The sequence below is a fragment of the Panthera leo genome, chromosome A3 (assembly GCF_018350215.1).
Source record: "Panthera leo isolate Ple1 chromosome A3, P.leo_Ple1_pat1.1, whole genome shotgun sequence".
NCBI classification, from domain to species: domain Eukaryota; kingdom Metazoa; phylum Chordata; class Mammalia; order Carnivora; family Felidae; genus Panthera; species Panthera leo.
In genome coordinates, this window is record NC_056681.1 from 87855283 (window position 1) to 87875946 (window position 20664).

Genomic DNA, 20664 nt, shown 5'->3' on the forward strand with positions numbered 1-20664 from the left:
TGATGCAAGAAAATGTTACCTGAAAAAGCAGTGCACAGAACTGCATATACATTGATCTCAGAAATATAATAAATGCTCTAATTTACACACACACACACACACACACTCTCTCTCTCTCTCTCTCTCTCTCTCTCTCTCTCTCTCTCAAGAGGGAAAAGCCTGGATTGGTAAATCTCCAAATGTTAATACTATTTTTTTCAGACTCAGAGATTTCTTTCTTTTATGCTTTTGTGTTAAAGGTACCAGATGTTGCTTTTATAGCCAGAAAGTGGGGGGGAGGGGGCGGTAAGCAAGAGTTTTTAAGGCAGCTAGACCAGGTCGGTCAATGAAATTCCTCAGCTCCTGGCTTCTCGGGAAAGCGCAGTCCCTGCGCCTGCTCCCCAAATGGTCCTCAGAGCGGCCCGCTGACTCCGGCCGACCGGGAGTGCTCAAATCCCCGCGTCGGGAGGAGGCGACAGACTTGGCGAGGAGTGAGGCCGGGGGTGGAAGGTCGGGGGAGGGGCAGAGCCTTTCTCCCATTTGGAGCGAGATCTGGACTGCGCTGGGCGTCCTGAGCCCTGGGCCAGCCCTCCGCCATCGCGGCCGCCGCCCAGTCCGCTCTTCCCCAGCCAGGTGCAAAATGCCTTGTCATTGGGAGAGTCTGCGGCCGGAGCATTGAATTACAGCTCGGCCGAGCCGGGTAGGGCGGCGGGGGTGGAAGATGAGCAGAAGCCCCAGTTCTCAGAGCGCCTGCTGACAAGCTGGTAAGCGCAGAGGGTGCGAGGACCGCGTGTAGCCCACTGGAGCAGCCCGGGGCTGGCCTGTTCCTCTTTAAGAGCAGAAGATCTGAGCCGGCAGCCAGCGATCCCAAACGGCCTCCCTCCTCCAGCCTTCTCCAGTGAGGAGACCCACGAGCTGCGCCTAGATCCTCCACGACCTTCTCAAGCCCTCTCCGCGCCCTGGGCGCACGGGGCCCTTTCTCGCGCCAGTCATGCTGAGAGTCTTCATCCTCTACGCCGAGAACGTCCACACCCCAGACACCGATATCAGCGATGCCTACTGCTCAGCGGTGTTTGCAGGTAGGAGGGGCCTGCATCCCCGCCGGGCGGAGGGAAGGGGGGGGGGTGGTCAGAGAGGGGACACCTCAGACCTCCACCCAGAGGGCACGGGGATGGGAGAGAAGAGACTCCACGCCCCAGCCAGACTGACTTTGAGTGTTGGAAAGACACACATCCTCAGAAAGGGGCGACCCAGAGGGAAACTGAGGCAATGAGTGAGGTGATTGAGCAGCGCTTCTCTGGATCCTGGAAGCTGAACCCAGGTTGGGGCTAAAGTGGGCCTGGAAGTTGGGGCCAGCACCTCTCCTCTCACTCTTCTGGGTCTCTTAGCAGAGGTCTTCCCGCACTGTACTGCGGGGATCTCCTCCTCTCCACCGAAGGCTGGGTCCCAGGCCTATTTATAGCCCTGCTGTCTTCCCCGGGCCTGGGCCTGGCTGCTCTCCGAGGCCTCAGCTCTCTATCACAGGCTGGGCTGGCAGGCAGGAGGCCACTGGGGGCAGAGGCACCGCTCTCCTGTCCAGGGATCCTACTCTGGCTTTCCGCACAGGATGGGAGAAATTTAGCAGCTGGCAGGGCTGACACCAGCACCAGCCTCTAGGAACTTTCTCCTTTCTCCCCTCCCCTCCCACCGGACTGGAGCTTGTTGGGGAGTGGTATCTGGGGAGTGGTATCTTCATCATCCTTGAACAGAGGAGCCTACTCCCCTATCAGATTGGGACCTCCCAGAGTAAAGTCTTCCCATGGTCATGACTGAACTTTTTCTCCAGGAAGTGAGGACCAGGCCCAATCTGCTTCCTGGGACTGCCCTCACAGTCAAGCCAGAGCTGTGGTCTACCCCGCTGGGTTTTTAGGTTTAGAGCCAATGGGGGTGGGGGGAGGACTGGAGCCAAGGGTATGAGAGTCCAGCCCCCAGCCCCAACCCAGTGGGTTTGTTCTCAGTCTCTATTACTTGTCACTTCCCTTCTCTTCAGAGACCTGGCTTCATCTCAGGCCCTCAGAAATCATAACATCCAACAGACCTCCCTTTTCAGTTTCGTGAGTTCCTGGATATACCTGTTTGTTCCCAGATGCCCGATGCTTATGTACATACGTGTTCCGAGACACATGTACACCCAGGACTGCATATGACATTTGTGATGTTCCAAGGTTCAGAGAAAGAAGGCGTGTGTCCACCACAGCACACAAAGACATGTCAGAACAGGTGCATGTGCACACACACTCCTGGATGTGAAATTTGGGGCTCACTGAATGAGCCTGTGACCTGGAAAGCAGCCTGAGCCAAGAGGAGGGATAGAAGGGGAGTGGGAGGTGACACTACAGCTGTTTTTTTTTGCTAACGTGTTGTTTTGACCTGTTCTCCACCAGTTTCCCACAGTTTTCTCCGGAAATGAAATTTATCCAGGTGTTTCCAGGGGAAAGACAAAGGCACAAAAGGGGGGCCTCCACACTTCCTCTGCATCCTCAGCACTGGGCACGTCAGGCCAGGCCAGCAGCCTCACGAAGGGCCCAGGGCTCCTAGTTGCTCAGCTGCAGGGAGCATCATACCCACCGTGAATATCCCCCTAGCTGAGGGGAAGGAGGGTACTGTCATCTTGGAGGGAGGGGGAAACCCTGTGCTTGAATAGCTGCCTCTTGCTCCAGTGCCCTAGCCCCCATCACAGTGCCCTAGGCCAAGGGCTGAACAAGCTTTGCAAATGGCACCCTCTAGAGCTGTCCAATGCATAAAAGAACCTCAAGGGGGGCCACCATGGAGCCCTGCCTGTGTTCTCAGGGGTCTTGTCTCCTCTGGTGTCCATTCAGCCTGAACCAGATTTTCCTTCCCTGATCACAAGCTCTCCCACCCTCCCCCACCCCTAATACACACACACACACACACACACACACACACATACTTGTCTCATAATTCATGGTTCCCCTACCCATGCCAGGCCCTGAACCCTAGTAGGAGGAAGGAAAGAATGAATAATGTATGGGGAAGCACTTTCTAACCCCTGAAGTGCTTTACCCACAGGAGTACTGCTGGTGTGGCTCCTCTCCGGTCATTATTTCAACCCCAAGGGCTGTCTGTGGGGCCATCTTCCCCATCCCGCATCCGTCATCCTCCCTTGGTGTCTCTGACTCGCCCCTCCCCCCACCTGCGTGATTTCAGTCTGCAGCCTTGCCCTTTGCCTGCTGTCTGGCTCCCCTGGGTGGTCTCCCCTTCCCTGGGAGAAAGGAAGTAGGCTGTCTGCGCTGACAGTGAGTGCCCCCAGAGGGGGCTGGTGAGCCCACACTCCCAGTCACCGGGAATGCAGTCCCTCCCTCCCCCAGCCCTGGACACATTCCACCTCCTGCACTGTCCCTGCTCTTAACCCAAGTCCAAATTTGGCCTCCCTGCCGCATTCAGGCCTGTTCACCCTCCTTCTCCCAGCCAGAGCCAAGCTGGCGAATGATTACACAGAAGGCCCCAGTCTCAGGGACACACTATCACTACTCAGAGCCAAACACCCTTCTGGGGAGTAGTCCCTCACCAGTTAGCCAGACCCTTTAGGTGTTGGGCCCATAAATCTCCTCCTTTGGCTACCTGATTATAATATCCCATAATGACACCTCCTCTGTGCACACATAAATTCATGTCATGCTCACAGCAGCTTTGTGAGGCCAAAAGACAGGGATATTTTTCCTCTTTAGAGATGAACAAATAGGCCCAGAGAAGTGCAAGGGCCTGGCCAAGGTCATACAGGGTCATAAAGCACCTCCCATCCTCACCCCCACCCCCCTCTTCACTGCCCTCTGTTGTTCTCAGCATCCATGGCTCATGAATAAGCATACCATGTGCTGCCCACACCCAGGCACCATGAGCCTGAGCCAGCACGGGAGGGGTGGGGGGGTGCTTGGGGTACCTGGCATGGGGCTGAGTCAAAGTAGGGGGCAGTGCAAGGCTGCAGGGCACACAATATAAGACAAATGACTAATAGATGGAGGATTCTGGTTTTGAAAATGTACATTCATCACAAGGAGAGAGAATGGGCATTCATTTAAGTACAAACAATGTACCATTTTCAGCTGCTGTTTCTTTAAAACTCCATAACAATCCTTTGAAAGAGACATATTTAGGGACGCCTGGGTGGCTCAGCTTTTGACTCAGTCAAAGCATTTGACTTTGGCTCAGATCATGATCTTGGTTCTTGAGTTCAGGCCCAGCATTGGGCTCTCTGCTGTTGGCACAGAGCCCACTTCAGATCCTTTGTCTCTCTCTCTCTCCCCTGCTTGCGCTCTGTCACTCTCAAAAAAATAGTCTTTGAAAGAGACATATTTAACTGATACCGAGCTTAGTAGGTGCTAGGCACTGTTCTAAATAAAACTCATTAACCGTGAGCTACATCATGTTCCAGCTATAATTTGTACCAGGCACTTGTATGTAAACACTTAACCCTCCTAGCAACCATATATAATAGCAAATATCACCCCCATTTTACAGATGAGAAAACTGGCACAAAGAGGTTACATTATACACTGGTAAGTAGTGGAGTTGGGAATCGAGCTCATGCAATCTGGCTCCAGAGCTCCATCTTTCACCGCTTCACGATTTCCTTTGGGTCATAATTACCTTTGATTTTCAAGAGACAAGCAGTAAAAGGTGGAGGGGCAGGATTTGAACCCAGGTCTGCTCACACCCTGGAGTCCAGTCTCTTTGACATAGTCTCTTGGCACTCAATGCATACTAGCTATTATTACTAATATTATACATGATTATATATATATATTTATTATAATAATTATTATAGTTAACATGCATTGTACATGTACAAGGAAATCACTTCACACATCCAAGAAGACTGTCACTATCTTTTTTGCCTGGTCATTCCTATCATTGGCTGCATCACACTGGGCACAAGGGGCTCCGTGGTGAGTGGCCATCCCCTCTGCCTCAAGGGACCCTGGTCCTATCTCCTCTGGCTGCCCACTCTGGAGCAGCCCCTTCTGAGCTGAAGGCATTTGTCCACCTGCCTGATGTCTGGCCACGGCCATCACCGTGGTGGTAGATCTTTCTTGGGACAAATATTCCTCTGGTGACCCTTCAAGCCTACAAACCTTCTCCGCGCCTCTCCCCAGGTCAAAGTCATGCTCAATCTCAGCTATCTGTATGCTAATCTCTTTCCAAATTGCTTCATTAGAATGAAATGTTAGCCAGTAGAGTGCTAACATCTACTGTAACCTACTGTGTGCCAGCCATTGTGCCGGAAGGGCTATCGTTCAGTTTGAATCCTCCCAACAGCTCTGTGAAGTATCATTCTCTCGATTTCACAGAAGTGGAAGCAGACTCTCAAAGATCAAGTCACATGCCTCAGGTCACACAGCTAGAAAAGGGTGGACTGGGATGGAGGCCCAGGACCATCTGATTGTTACCACTACAAGATGGTTCTGCCCAGGAATTCACATGATCATGGCCATGGCCAGAGTCACTGCTGCCTGTACATTCTACACCCTTGGTGGATACACAGGTGCCCTTTCAGTCCCAGCTTTGGATTGGGCTATCAATGGAGCACGTATCCTTCAGTGAATGTGAGGGGAGAGGGCAGAAGGATGCCTTGGACCGTCCATACTCTTGGAAGTTCTTGGACCTTGACACTTGTGCCCTGAAGGAATCCTGTAAATTCATAGGCAGAGTCTTCATCTCAAGGTTGGTATTATTGAGCAGAGGGGCAAGGTGTGTTTGCTTCTTGGTCACCCCACGTCAGGCCTTGGTAAAAAGAGAGACCTGAGCCAGAAGATACCAGTCGGCCCAACTCCAGCAACAAGAAGAATCTCAGTTAGAAGTACCTCTTCTTTGACCGACAGGGAGGTAGGACCCCTAATAGGTGACAGAAGAGGTCAGGGACCAAAAACACACACTTAGGGGAGCCTGGGAGGTGGTGTAACTAAGATGAGGTCAGAAGGAAAAGCACATGCACGTTGGGTAAGTGGTGGCAAGTGGAGTGAGCTGAGAGTGCACGGCTCACTGCGCAGGTGCCAGATAGGCACTGTCAGGCAGAGAATTTGGGCCCATGTGCCAGCTTCTCTGATTTTTCAAGAGAAGCTATAAATTCGGATTTGTAGGAGAAACCTCCTGATGTTTAATTAAGGTATTATTTTGTTATAAAACATTGTGTTGCTCAAAGACAATAGGTCTGTAGGCCAAATGCACCCCCAGGGGACACCAATGACAGTGTGTGAAGCACGGTGTTTCATTCAATCTTGGAGACCTTAGTCCTGGGCTCTTGGGATAACAGACAGCCAGTCTCCTCTCTCTTGGGATTATCAGTCAGCACCTATCTGTGAATACACCGATGGGGCAATGGGGCAAATCGAGGAGAACTCTAGTCCCTTCCTCCTCATCTCTATCAGCCCTGAAATGTTGTTGCAGTTAACGTGACATCTTAAGTAAAGTCCGGGCTTGCTATGCAGACTCAGCTTCAAAACAGGTCCCCTCACCGCCTTGCTACCTCTCAGTGGCTCCTAAGCTGGCCCTACCACCTTCACAGAGGTACTGGGGTAGTCTGGGGTGCTGAGGAGCTGTCCCGTACCTGAGCTTCAGGTGGGGTGCAAACCTGGCTATTAGTGAGCCCTAACTAATGGTGGTGTGAACACGATAGTCTCTCTCACTTACCTCCTAGTTGATGTTTAGGCAGTTCTGGCCAGTAAGGTTCTGACCCACAGGGCTGTCTAGCACCAGATCCTCCTGTCTTGTTGCTCTGCTATTCCTGGGGGTCCCCTTGACAACATGGTTGGTGACTTCACCATCACAACCTGTATCACAGCACAGGCAGGCGTTCCTCTTCCCTATAAGGATACAATCAGACAGTTCTGTACATTCTGCTCATACCCTGCTGGCCATCACTTGGTTTCATGGCCATATCTAGTTGTGAGGCCATATCTAGTTTCTATTTGGGTGGCCATGTGTCCAGGTAAAACTGTGCAACATTTCTGTAGAAGAAGGGGAGAACATATAGAAAGGCGACAAGTTGAAGGCCCAGCTGGCTGTCCGTGAGAACTGCATTCCTGATACAAGTCCCTTTGGGAGGAAGCCCCCTTTAGGACGAGGCTGCACTATGATGTCTCCAAAGGAACAGTCAGTTATCTCATCAGGAAGCAGCGAACAGCAGCCAGGCTGGGAAGCTGGAGGTTGGAATGGGAAAGGGGCCTCAGGAAGTGTCCGGGGCTCAGGCCACCAGCTGCTGCTTTTCTGGTTTACAGAACAGACGTGTGGAGCCCCTGTTGCTGGGACACAAGCCAAATGTTTGTATGTACGAGTTCTTTGGAATATTCCCCTGGAAATATCTGATATGCCCCCTACAGATTTCCTGTGCTACCTCTGATGGATTCAAGCAGGAGGAGGTGGCGGGGTGTGGCGAGCTGGGGGAAAGGAACACAGCCTGGAATCACTGGGACAGTAAAAAATATCCCAAATCATCATATCCAAAACTCCACCAGGGGGCAGTACTGCCCTCTTTGAGAACCACTGGCTTAATCTCCTCATGCGGGGAAAGGACACTGGGGAACCAAGTCCACTGGCCACTACGCCAACCGCAGGCCGGCCCTTACTGTGCACTGGGAATACCTGGCCGATTGAGATGTCCTTGGTCTCTCCCCTCCTTGACCCCACCATCCAGCTAGACCTCGAGCAGATAATTACACAGTTATTCCTTATAATTGCAATGAATGCCAAGAATAAAAGTGCGGCTGTCCAGTTGTTTGCCAGAGGGACCAGGATGCTAGGCCAGGATTTTTTTTTGCCAGAGGGACCAGGATTTGCTAGGCCAGGATTTTGCCAGAGGGACCAGGATTTGCTAGGCCAGGATGTCAGAGACGGCTTCCCCAGGGACGCAATATGTAAGCTGAGGCCTGAGGATGCATGGGGGTTGCCCTGTAAAGAGAGAGGGGAAGGCGTTCACAAGCAGAGGAGACGGCAGGGCTCCAAGTTGGAAGAGAGCTCAGCACGTTCCCAAACCTGAGAAGCCATAGGAGCTGGGACTCAGAGAGTGAGGGGTGGAGTGGCCTTTCTCAGTGGGTGGAGGTGAGGGATCTGGGCTTCATCCCAAGAGCAAGGGAGGCCTTTGAGGCCTGATCATATCTGTCGTAAGATCACCTGGCCCCAGTGTAGATAATGGACTAGAGGTGACCAGCTGGGAGGCCCCTGCAGTGGCCCAGGCAGGAGAGGGTAGTAGAGAAAATGCCTCAGTGGAGGCATTTGGATACTGTGGGCACATAGATGCTACCAAAGTCATGGGTGTCAGCAAGGAAGATTTAAGCTTCAAGTAAGTGAGCTCTTGCCTCAAGTAGGCTTTAATAATTAACAGTCTTAGGGTGACCTTCCCTCGCAATACATGCCCCCTTGGAGGGAACTCCCATCGAGTACTAGGCCCCAGTAGGATCCAGAGACATGGTGGGTTCTGTGCATTTACAGCGTACAGCTCCAGAGTCATCTCAGACCCAGGCAGACCATTTTTCTCTCTGGTCTGCTGCCACAGGTGTCTGCTGCATCCTAGAGATGGTAGGCCAATGGGATCCTCATGCTTCCTTATTCTTAAGAATCAGGGGAGGGAGTTGGGCTTGTCCGTTTCCGGAGTAAAAGCCCATCCCTTCTGGAGAACAACTCAGGATGCATGTCTGGTGCTAAAGCAAGAGCCGTTGCCAGGAGATGGGCTCAGATAGATCAGGATCTACCTGGAGCTGGGCCTGAGGGATCATACCTGAACAGCTGCGTTCTGCTAAGAGGGATGAAGGAGGTCTGAATGTTGGAGAGGAAGCAAGTGTCCACCTCATCATGAAGGTAGTGGGGTCACCCAGGGAGAGTGGGAGAGTCCGGAGGAAGTCCCCAGCCAGCTAGAAAAGGTGCAACCTTTAAGGTTGGGGAGAAGACAGCCTCAGACTTGTCACTGAAGGGGTGGGATCCAGTGCCCAAGTGTCCAGCCGGTCTTAGGAGTATAGATGTTTCATTCATAAAAAATGGGAGAGAAGGTTGGCGCACCTGGTGGCTCAGTCATTGAGCTTCCGACTCTTGGTTTGGGCTCAGGTCATGATCTCACGGTTGGTGAGTTTGAGCTCCACATCGGGCTCTGCGCTGAGCATGGAGCCTGCTTGGGATTCTCTTTCTGTCTCCTTCTGTGCTTCTCCCCCAAGCGCTCTCTCTCTCTCTCAAAATAAATAAATAAAATGAAAAAGAATTAAAAATGGGAGAGAAGGCAAAGGATTTGGGCACAGATGCTGATGGGGGTTAGGAGCCTGGGAGCCTGGGGGAAGTTCTGTACTCAGTAAATAGGAAGCAAACAGAGTGAGGGTGGCTTGGCATGTTGTAGGTTTGGGGAGAGAGAAGTATGACAGTCCTCTCTGAAGAGACTGTGGAAAGATTGCTTGCTGGGTAGCAGTCAGGGTGCACCTGAGTCAGGAGTCACGGTTATCAAGTGGTGGGGGCAGGTTAGATCTGTGATTCTCCAACATCTTCGGTGCAGGGTGGAGTAAGCAGAGTTGGATTTTACCAGGTTATGGTTTACCCACATGAAAAATGCTGGAGCCTCTAAATAAGAGAGGGGAAAGCGAGTTGAGAGGTTTTGCGGCAGAATGATGACTAGCCACTGAATTTAGGCTAAGGACCGGTGAGGAGGTGGCGGAGGGGCAGTGTCCTGCCCCGTGCTAGGTGCTGCGGTGTAGGGGTGTAGAGATGAGAAGCCAGGGCTCCCGTGGTCGAGAAGTCCACCAGCTGCAAAGGACCTGACAAGCACTCAAGGCTCGCGCTAAACTCAATTCCTCCCCCCTGTAGGGGGTGAGGGGGGCCTGGAGGTTGCTGTCGAGGCGGTGGCAGGGGGACCGAGTGGGCAGCGTGTGGATCGGTGTGCTTCAGGGAACGCAATATAATTTAAACACCTCAGCGCACGGAGACGAGCGACCCCAGACTGCTTGGAGAAGCTGAGGGGCGGGTTCGCGAGGCTCGGGCCGGTCCGGGAGTGTTTCCAGAACGGCCGCCTGGGCACCGCGGGCGGGTAATTGGTCGGGCGGCGCGAAGCCGGGGGCTCGGGTTGGAGCGTGTCGCCCCGCCGCTCCGCACACTCGCTGCAACTGGTAGTTTTCCGCAGACTCTCGCGTTCCTGCGGCCGGATGTCCCCTCCTCCCGCCTTCGCTCGTTCCCCAGTCTCCCGGCGTCCTAGGCGTGCGGAGCCTGGCTGGGCGCAGCGGGGTGCAGAGCCGCGGCCTCCCGCGAGGTCGGCACTGGTGCGCTCCGGCCCCGGCGGGCAGAGCGCCGGGCTCGAGTCGCCGGCGCCTGGCTCAGCTGTGCGCTCCGCGTCAGCGCCGCTTCCGTTCCCGGCCCGGGGCGGGTATCCGCCGAGGGGGACCAGCGCAGCCACCGGCGCCCATCTGACCCCAGCCCCGCCCCGCCCGCCACCCGCGGGGCGGGCCTGGGCGGGGGCTAGGGCCGGGCGGGGGTGGGACGGTCCGCCCAGCGGGTGTCCTGTGTCCTCCCCGCGGCCTCGGCCGGGCGCGCGGACTTCTTCGCGGAAACGCAGCGAAGGCGACTGCTCCCCTCTGGCGCGGGTGCCGCGGTGCCGGGCTCTCGCTCGCTGGTGCCCGGGCCCCCTGCTCCCGCTCCCGTCCTGCCCGCGTGCCTCTGCGCGCCCGGGGCGGCCCAACCATGCTGTGCTGCCTGCTGGTGAGGGCCAGCAACCTCCCCAGTGTGAAGAAGGACCGGCGCAGCGACCCGGTCGCCAGCCTGACTTTCCGAGGTGAGAGCCCCTTGGCCGCGGCACCCGCGCGCCCGCGCCGTCCGACCCTCCGCGCGCGGCCGCATCTGCGGCCACGGCTCCGGCACTAACCCTAGCCCAGGGCACGGGGACGGAAATCTCAGCCCTGCAGGGAGGGCGAGGAGGATGAACCAGAGCATAATAAATACCATAGTGCTCTGCAGTTTTGGAAAACGGAAAGTGCTATAGTATGTAATAGTTGCCACTTTTCTAAGACCCGTTCCCGGAGGTATGATGTGAGAACCCTTTACCGGGCAGTGAGGCTAAGGGTGAGAAAAGAAAGATGGGTGCAGAACAGAGAGTGGAATCAGGATCGCTTACAAACTGGGCGTGTAGATGGTGTGCTTTTGAAGTTGTGTCTTTATTTCGTTCGTTCATTCATTCATTCATTCATTCGCCCGTCTTTATTGAACACTGGCCATATTGAATCCGCCATGCCTCAATTGGGAAGAAAAGGAACAAAATAGGAGCGATATGGCCTTGACGCTAGAATTTTGAGCGGTGTCAAGGATGTTTTTCAGAATTCAAAGAGCCTAAGCATCTACATGAGGTGCTTAGACAAGAGAGGGTCTCTCTCTCTCTCTCTCTCTCTCTCTCTCTCTCTCTCGAGCAACAAAGGACTCCTAACCCCCCTTCTCACCATGTACCCTTAACCCATCCCCTTTAAGGTAGACATTCTCATGGGAGGAGGTGTCTCAAGAGGGGGAAAGAGAAAAGGAAGGATATGTTAAAATGAAGAGAAGGAACAATGGCTGTGAGTCAGGACCCCAGTTCTGCAAAGAAAGATAAATTTATTTTTGGTTTCTCTCTTACCAAAAGTAGAGGGAAAAGTGGCCGGTGTTTTCCTGAGATTTGAAAACAGTGAGGGCACCAGGGGGCTCTTTAGCTCTGACCCAGGATCTCCATCCGGACTCCAAGCTCCTCAAACTAATAATGACCATAGATGGCAGACACAATTTGGCAAAGTGAGAAATACTCACATTTATTCTTTGTTATGGGACAGTTTACATTTTATCCCTCTTTTGAAAAATGTAAGTAAACGCATTTTGGAAAGCTTTGCTGTTTTCGTGAGCTGGTGACATTACTGGATGCCTACTATGAAATGCAACTTCACGACAAGGTCGCTAGCTCATCTGCCTAAGCCATTCCCTTATAGAAATTGTGGGTCCACCTCTGGCTGGAAAAGAAGTCCTGTAAGGGTCTTGAGACCAGGGGCCTAGAGAAGCCTAGGTCTCCTGGATGCTTTGGGATCTGTTCACAGCTCTTTCCCTCTGGTTCTGGAACAGTCTTGTGGTAACTCCCAATCTCTCCATTCTGCAGGTAAGGAAATGGAAACCTGGGGAAGCCATGTGTCCAGGTCAGTGGTCATGGCAGGGAGTTCTTGGAGTGGGCAGTGCCGTTGGGTCAGGAAGGTGACCACATCTGTTGAGGCCCCTGTTGGCTGTTGCCCTGGCCCAGGTACCCCATTCAGCGGCTGTCCTCTCAGTATTCACACCCCCCCCACCCTTGTGATGCTTTACTATTTATTTGCATTGATAAACTCCTAGCAAAATGGAAATATAATAGAATGTAACATCTCCAACTGTTCAAAGCCTATTGTTTTTCAAAGCTCTGCTGCAATGCCACCTTCTCCAAGAAGGCACCCAGGCTTCCGCTGGCATTCACGAATGAGTCTCTTCTCTCTGTGTGTACAGCACCTTACTAGGTCTGCTAGAGTGCTCACCCCAGCCAGCCTGTGCCCAGCACTCAGATCCACGCTTAGAATGCTGTGACTGCTTGAGAGCAGCAGCCTGTCCTATTTATCAGGATGCCCAGTGCTGAGCACAAAGCAGTTCTCTGTAGTGTTCGTGTGCTTTCTGGCCCAGGCTCTGACCATCCTTCAGATGTGCCTGAAGCCTCATGCAGTCTGGGCCAGTGGTCCTCATACTTGCTGTGCCTGAGAATCCTCTGGATTCTGATCCAGCAAGGTCCAAGAGGTCTGAGACTCAGTGCTTAACATCTACTTGCTGCAGAACATTTTGGAACCACACTCTAAGAGAAATTGATGTGAGATGTGGTGAAATGTGAAATTAATGTCATTCCCTCCCCCACTCCCACCCCAGAGGCTATTCATACTGCAGTCCATGGCTGAGTTGACACTTAGGGAGAGAGGCCATTAGAATCAGACCCAGAATTTACAGATCATTTAGGCTGGGGTGCTCTACCCTGGCTGCACAACAGAACACGTGGAGAGCTTTAAAAAAGACCGCTACCAACCTCCTTATCCCCTCTTCGCTTGAATCTCTGGAGGAGGGGCCCAGATATAGGTGTTTCTAAAAATTCTCCAACATTTCAGATGTGCAGTTAGTGAGGTGAGAAGCCTAGAGCCTGATCCCCTCATGGCACAGAGGGCACTGTGGCCTGCTTGCAGAGAAACCAGCCTGCACTGGTTGCTTGGCTCCCACTTGCAGCCCCAAATGCATGGGCCTGGCCGGCCCCACTTTCCCCGCAGTTGTTCCCAGGGCATTCCAGGCTCGGATGTAATTTCAGGACCTACCTCCCGAAATAGACCATGAGCTCTGGGAGGCTGGACTCTGAGGCCACTTTCTGGGTCCTCTCTCATGGGTTCTCCCTCTCTCATGGGTTCAGGGTGGAGGCTATTAATGAATACTTATCATTCCTTTGTTCTGTACTAATTAACTAATTAGTTAACTAAAACTACCATGGGTACCTGGGCTGTGGCAGATAGGTTTGACAGATTATCTGCATGAATGAACGGCTTCATTTCCTATAGCATTTGATGACTGTGCCTCTCTTCTGTTCTACCCATTTTCCACTGGCTAATGTGATTATTTATGCCTCTTCATTCATGCACTTAGTTCACCGAACAAATATTTATTGAGCACCTAGTATGTGCTGGTGCTAATCAAGGTGCTGGGGACACAGCCAAAAGCAAAACCAGATCCCTCTTCCCTTGGAGCTCAGACATGTTATTTCTTTGAGGGTGTGCTCTCCTGTGACCTGGCTTGGTGAATTTCTACCCTGCTTCACCCAGGCATTACTGTTCCTTCCCTTTCTTTCATCCTGTCAGGGCCTCTCTTCCTTCCTATGTCTCTCTAGTGGGCCCCTCTCCCTTTCTCCTCCTTCCCACCCTTCTGTCTCCTGTGGGGGTGGGGGAGCACAGAGGTGGGGGCTGGTCTCTAGGCTCTGGGCAGGAGGCTGGGGGATCTTATAGAAACTTCTGAAGGTGGAAAGACTTCTTAGGGGCTGGTGTGCCTCAGCTGTATAGGGAATGTGGGCTGCAGGGCTCTCTGAATCTGGCTTTTTAAACATTATAAAGTGGTTTTAAAGCGTTGAAATAACCTTCTATTTTCTTTTTGTGAACATAATGCATACTCAGTGTAAAAAAAGGATTTATTATAGGAGTGCGTGGGTGGCTCAGTCGGTTAAGTGTCTGACTCTTGATTTTGGCTCAGGTGGTGATCTCCAGGTTGGTGCAGAGCCTGCTTGGGATTCTCTCTCTCTCTTTCTCTCTCTCTCTCTCTCTCTCTCTCTCTGTCTCTCCTCTCTCTCTGCTCCTCCCCAATTTGAGCGCGTGTGCACTGTCTCTCAAAATAAAATAAATAAATAAAAATCTTAAAAAGGATATATTGCAGGAATATATGAGGCAAAAGTAATGAATGGCCCCAAATCCAGGTACTTTGAATCAACTTGTTATCAGTTATCCAAGATTCTTTTTTCCTCTTTTTCAAAAAAGCAATTTTTAGGTGTGAAATTTAACACCCATGTAAAGTACATACAATGTAAATGTATGCTTTAATGTACTGGTTCTCAGCTGGGGGTGATTTTGTTCCTCAGGACACATTTGGCAATGTCTGGAGACATTTTGGGTTGTTACCACCGAGTGGGAAAGGGCCAGAGATGCTATTAAATATCCTACAGTGTATAGGACTGGCCCACAATACCCATAAGAAAGAGTTATCCAGCCTCAAACGTTAATAGTGACAAGGTTGAGACACCCAGCTTTAATGAATAAATGGGGAAGGGACTATCCGTGTGTATTACCAGGACAAGGAACAGAACCTTGCCAGTCTCACCCCTCCATCACAATTCCCAGATCCCTTGCCTTCCTCTCTAGAGATAATCCCATCTCAGATATCTTTTTTCAAATGTTTGAATGTTTACATTTTCACTTGACAATGAACCAGGGGCATCTTTCTGTCAGTAAATAATCCTTTACATGTCTTTTTAAAATGTCTGCATAGTATTTTATTACATGGGTGCACGCTAATTCAGTTCATCAACCCCCTATTGATGTATATTTCAGTTATATCAATTTTTTTATATTTATATCCGTGTCTTAAGTTATACTGTCACTGTGAGAAATATCCTAGTAATTAAATCTTTTTTTAAATGGCTGTGCTAATGCTTCAGTGAAGCTTGATTTTATTTTATTTTGTTTCATTTAAAATTTTTTTTTAATGTTTCTTTATTGTTGAGAGAGAGAGCACAGGGAGGGGCAGAGAGAGAGAGAGAGAGAGAGAGAGAGAGAGAGAGAGAATATCCAAAGCAGGCTCTGCACTGACAGCAGAGAGCCCGATGTGGGGCTTGAACCCACGAACCATGAGATCATGACCTGAGCCAAGGTCAGTCGCTTAACCAACTGAGCCACCCAGGTACCCCAGTTGATTAAATCTTTATTAACATATTTAATTATTCCCTTTGGGTAAACACTGGAAGTGGCGTTGCTGTTGTCTGTGTCAGAGGTTAGAGAGATGCGTGTAAGGCTTTGCTGCATTTCCCAAATTGCTTTCCTGAACATCTATACCAGTGTTACACTCTCATTAGCTGAGTATGAAACTTTTTTCCCTATAATCCTGCTAACACAAAACATTATCATGCTTTAACAATCATCTTTAACCATTTCTTAGGTTCAAATAGTATTTGTGATATTTCAATGTTATTACCTATTACTTACTTGCATTTATGTCTTACTGAATTGCTTTTTTAAGAAGTTTAAGTTTATTTTTGAGAGAGAGAGGGAGAGAGAGGGAGGGATGGTGGGAGGGACAGAGAGAGAGGGAAGGAAGGAAGAGAGAGAGGGAGAGAGAGAGAGTCTCACAGGCTCTGTGATGTCAGCACAGAGCCAGATTCAGGGCTCAATCCCACGAACTTGTGAGATCATGACCTGAGCTGAAATCAAGAATCAGACACTTAACTGACTGAGCCACCCAGGTGCCCCTCTTACTGAATTGCTTTTTAATTTGCCCAGTTTTTTGTGGGGGTTGTCTTTTTCTTAATTAGTTGCAAGTGCTCTTTATATATTAAGGATATTAACATTTTGTCATAGATATTTCAGGTATAGTCCCCAGTTCTAATTGGCCTGTTGGGTTTAAAGTGTACCCCTCTCAGAGTACATTCTATCACAGCCGGTATATCTACCTACCCTCCTTTTTGTAAGAGGGTATCTGTGCTGACAAGTAAAGCAGATCTTCCTTCAGTGGAAGCCAGGGCTATCTTTTCTCCTTTCAGTTGCCATTGCCTTCTGGTTTTGTCCTGATACTTTGAATCTTTATCATGCTCTTTGTACGATGGATAGTCTAATGAAGTGGCAACCGAGTACCCAAAACAGAACAAGTTCTCGATACATACTTGTTGAATAATCAAGGCTGCTTGCACAATCTTAAGCTGCCAGGAAGCTTCTTACAGTAAGTCTTGTCACCTGACTCATGGGCAGAGACAGCCTGTCTCTCTCTCTCTGGGAGTCCAGAACACCCCATTTCCTCTCTTCTCTGCTCTCTTTCTTTTTTAAAAATTTTTAAAGTTTATTTTTTTATTCTCAAGTTAGTTAACATACAGTGTAGTCTTGGTTTCAGGAGTAGAACCCAGTGATTCATGTCTTACATATGACACCCAGTGCTCATCCCGAAAAATGCCCTCCCTAATGTCCATCACCTATTTAATCCCTTCCTCCACTCCTATCAAACCTCAGTTCTCTGTATTTAAGAGTCTCTTATGGCTTGCCTCCCTCTCCGTTTTTATATTATTTTTCCTTTCCTTTCCCTATGTTCATCTGTTAAGTTTCTCAAATTTCACATATGAGTGAAACCATATGATATGTATCTTTCTCTGACTGACTTATTTTGCTTAGCATAATACCCTCCAGTCCTATCCATGTTGTTGCAAATGGCAAGATTTCATTCTTTTTGATCACCAAGTAATATTCCATTGTATATTTATATAACACATCTTCTTTTTTTCCCCTTTTTTAATGTTTATTTATTTTTGAGAGAGAGAGACAGAGCATGAGCAGGGGATTGAACCCATGAACTGCGAGATCATGACCTGAGATGAAGTCAGATGCTTAACCAACTGAGCCACTCAGGTGCCCCTATACCACATCTTCTTATCCATTCATCAGTTGATGGACATTTGGGCTCTTTCCGTGATTTGGCTATTGTTGTGATAACACTACTACAAATATTGGGGTGTATTTGCTCCACTACAAATCAGCATTTTTGTATCTTTTGGATAAATTCCTGGTAGTGAAATTACTGGGCCATAGGGTAGTTCTAGTTTTAATTTTTTGAGGAATCTCCACACTGTTCTCCAGAGTGGCTGCACCAGTGTGCATTCCCACCAACAATGCAAAAGAGATCCCCTTTCTCCACATCCTCACCAGCATCTGTTATTTCCTGAGTTGTTAATTTTAGCCATTCTGCCCAGTGTGAGGTGGTATCTCATTGTGGTTTTGATTTGTATTTCCCTGATGTTGAGCAATGTTGAGCATTTTTTTATGTGTCTGTTTGTCATCTGGATGTCTTCTTTGAAGAAGTGTCTATTCATGTCTTCTGCCCATTTCTTCACTGGATTATTTGTTTTTCAGGTGTTGAGTTGGGTAAATTCTTTATAGATTTTGGATACTGACTCTTTATCAGATGTGTCATTTGCAAATATCTTCTATTCTGTCAGTTGCCTTTTATTTATTTATTTGTTTATTAAAAATTTTTTAATGTTTATTTATTTTAGAGAGAGAAAGAGACAGAGCACGAGTGGGGAAGGGGCAGAAAGAGGGAGACACAGAATCTGAACCAGGCTCCAGGCTCTGAGCTGTCAGCACAGAGCCCAACGTGGGGCTCAAACCCACAAACTGCTAGATCATAACCTGAGCCAAAGTTGGCCGCCCAACTGACTGAGCCACCTAGGTGTCCCCCTGTCAGTTGCCTTTTAGTTTTGTTGATTGTTTCCTTTGCTGTGCAGAAGTTTTTATCTTGATGAGGTCCCAATAGTTCATTTTTGGTTTTATTTCCCTTGCCTCTGGAGTCATGTCAAGTAAGAAGTTGCTGCAGCTGAGGTCACAGAGGTTGCTGCCTGTTTTCTCCTCTAGGGTTTTGATGGTTTCCTGCCTCACATTTAGGTCTTTCATCCATTTTGAATTTATTTTTGTGTGTGGTGTAAGAAAGTGGTCCATGTTCATGCTTCTGCATGTCGCTGTCCAGTTCTCCCAGCATCATTTGCTAAAGAGACTGTCTTTTTTCCATTGGATACTCTTTCCTGCTTTGTTGAAGATTAGTTGGCCATACATCTATGGGTCCATTTCTGGGTTTTTGATTCTATTCCATTGATATATGTGTCTGTTTTTGTTTTTGTTTTTAAAAATGTTAAGCTTTATTTATTTTTGAGAGACAGAGCACGAGTGGGGGAGGGGCAGAGAGAGAGAGGGAGACACAGAATCCTAAGCCCGCCCCAAGCTCCGAGCTGTCAGCACAGAGCCCAATGCAGAGCTTGAACTCATGGACCACAAGATCATGACCTGAGCCGAAGTCAGATGCTTAACTGACTGAGCCACTCGGGTGCCCCTATATGTGTCTGTTTTTGTGCCAATACCAGACTGTCTTGATGATTACAGCTTTGTAATATAGGTTAAAGTCTGGGGTTGTGATGCCTCCAGCTTTGGTTTTCTTTTTCAACATTACTTTGGCTACTTTGGGTCTTTTGTGGTTCCATACAAAATTCAGGATTGTTAGTTCTAGCTCCGTGAAGAATGATGGTGCTATTTTGATAGGGATTGCATTGAATGTGTAGATTGCTTTGGGTGGTATCGACATTTTAACAAATGTGTTCTTGCAATCCATGAGCATGGAATGTTTTTCCATTTTTTTGTGTCTTCTTCAATTTCATTCTTAAGCTTTCTATAGTTTTCAGCATACACATCTTTTACTTCTTTGGTTAGGTTTATTCCTAGGTATTTGATGGTTTTTGGTGCAATTGTAAATGGGATTAATTCCTTGATATCTCTTTCTGTTGCTTCATTATTGGTGTATAGGAATGCAACCAATTTCTCTATGTTGATTTCATATCCCGCGGCTTTGCTGAATTCATGTGTCAGCTCTAGCAGGTTTTTGGTGGAGTCTTTTGGGTTTTCCAACGGAGTAGCATGTCATCTGTGAAGAGTGAAAGTTTGACTTCTTCCTTGCCAATTTGGATGCCTTTTATTTTGTTTTGTTTTCTGATTGCTGAGGCTAGGACTTCCAACACGATGTTAAACAACAGTGGTGACAGTGGACATCCCTGTTGTGTTCCTGATCTCAGGGGGGAAAGCTCTCATTTTTTTCTCATTGAAGATGCTATTAGCTGTGAGCTTTTCATAGATGGCTTTTATGATGTTAAAGTATGTTCCTTCCATCTCGATTTTCTTGAGGGTTTTTATTAAGAAAGGATGCTGCATTTTGTCAAATACTTTTTCTGCACCTATTGACAGGATCATAAGGTTTTTATCCTTTGTTCTATTAATGTGATGTATCACATTGATTGATTTGCGAATATTGAATGAGTCCTGCAGCCCAGGAATGAATTCCACTTGGCCATCGTGAATAATTCTTTAAATGTACCGTTGAATTTGATTTGCTAGTATCTTGTTGAGAATTTTTGCATCCAGGTTCGTCGGGGATATTGGCTTGTAATTCTCCTTTTTTAGTGGGGTCTTTGTCTGATTTTGGAATCAAGGTAATGCTGGCTTCATAGAATGAATCTGGAAGCTTTCCTTCTTTTTCTATTTTTTGGAACAGTTTGAGAAGAATAGGTATTAACTCTGCTTTATTTTTATTTATTTTTTGAGAGAGAGGGTGCAAGTGAGCAAGGGGCAGAGAGAGAGAGAGACAGAGAGAGAGACAGAGAGAATCCCAATCCCAGGCGGGGCAGAGAGAGAGAAAGAGAGAAAGAGGGAGAAAAGTGGGGCTCCAGCTCACCTGATGCGGGCCTCGAACTCACAAACTGTGAACTCATGACGTGAGCTGAAGTCAGATGCTTAACTGACTGAGCCACCCAGGTGCAAAGTATTAACTTTGCTTCAAATGTCTGGTAGAATTCCCCTGGGAAGCCATCTGGCCCAGGACTCTTATTTGTTGGGAGATTTTTGATAACCGATTCCATTTCCTCGCTCGTTATGGGTCTGTTCAAATTTTCTATTTCTTCCCATTTGAGTTTTGGTAGTGTGTGGGTGTCTAGGAATTTGTCCATTTCTTCCAGGTTGTCCAGTGTGTTGGCATATCTTTTTTTTTTTTTTTTTTTTTCATTTTTCATAGTATCTCTAATAATTGTTTGTGTTTCTGTGGTGTTGGTTGTGATCTCTCCTCTTTCATTCGTTATTTTATCTATTTGGGTCTTTTCTCTTTTTGAGAAGTTTGGTTAGGGGTTTATCAATTTTTTTTCTTCTTTCAAAAGACCAGCTCTTAGATTCATTGAACTGTTTTACTGTTTTTTGGATTCTGTATCATTTATTTCTGCTCTAATCTTTGTTATTTCCCTTCTTCTGCTGGCTTTGGGCTTTCTTTGCTGCTGTTTCTCTAGCTCTTTTAGGTGTAGGGTTAGGTTGTGTATTTGGGACCTTTTTT

General features: G+C 48.8%; 1 protein-coding gene across 7 annotated transcripts in view; it reads left to right on the plus strand.

Annotated features, from left to right (window-relative positions):
- Positions 1 to 661: 661 nt before the first annotated feature.
- The window catches only part of DYSF (dysferlin), a 224646-nt gene continuing 204643 nt past the window's right edge, over positions 662 to 20664 (plus strand). For 4 of the 7 annotated variants that reach the window (XM_042932648.1, XM_042932652.1, XM_042932650.1 and 1 more), the window contains exon 1: positions 662 to 1058. In XM_042932648.1, coding sequence (XP_042788582.1) covers positions 971 to 1058 — 88 coding nt within the window. In that variant the 5' untranslated portion in view covers positions 662 to 970. Of the gene's footprint in view, positions 1059 to 10553; positions 10775 to 20664 lie in introns of those variants that run through there. The other 3 variants (XM_042932651.1, XM_042932649.1, XM_042932653.1) reach the window with 1 other exon arrangement.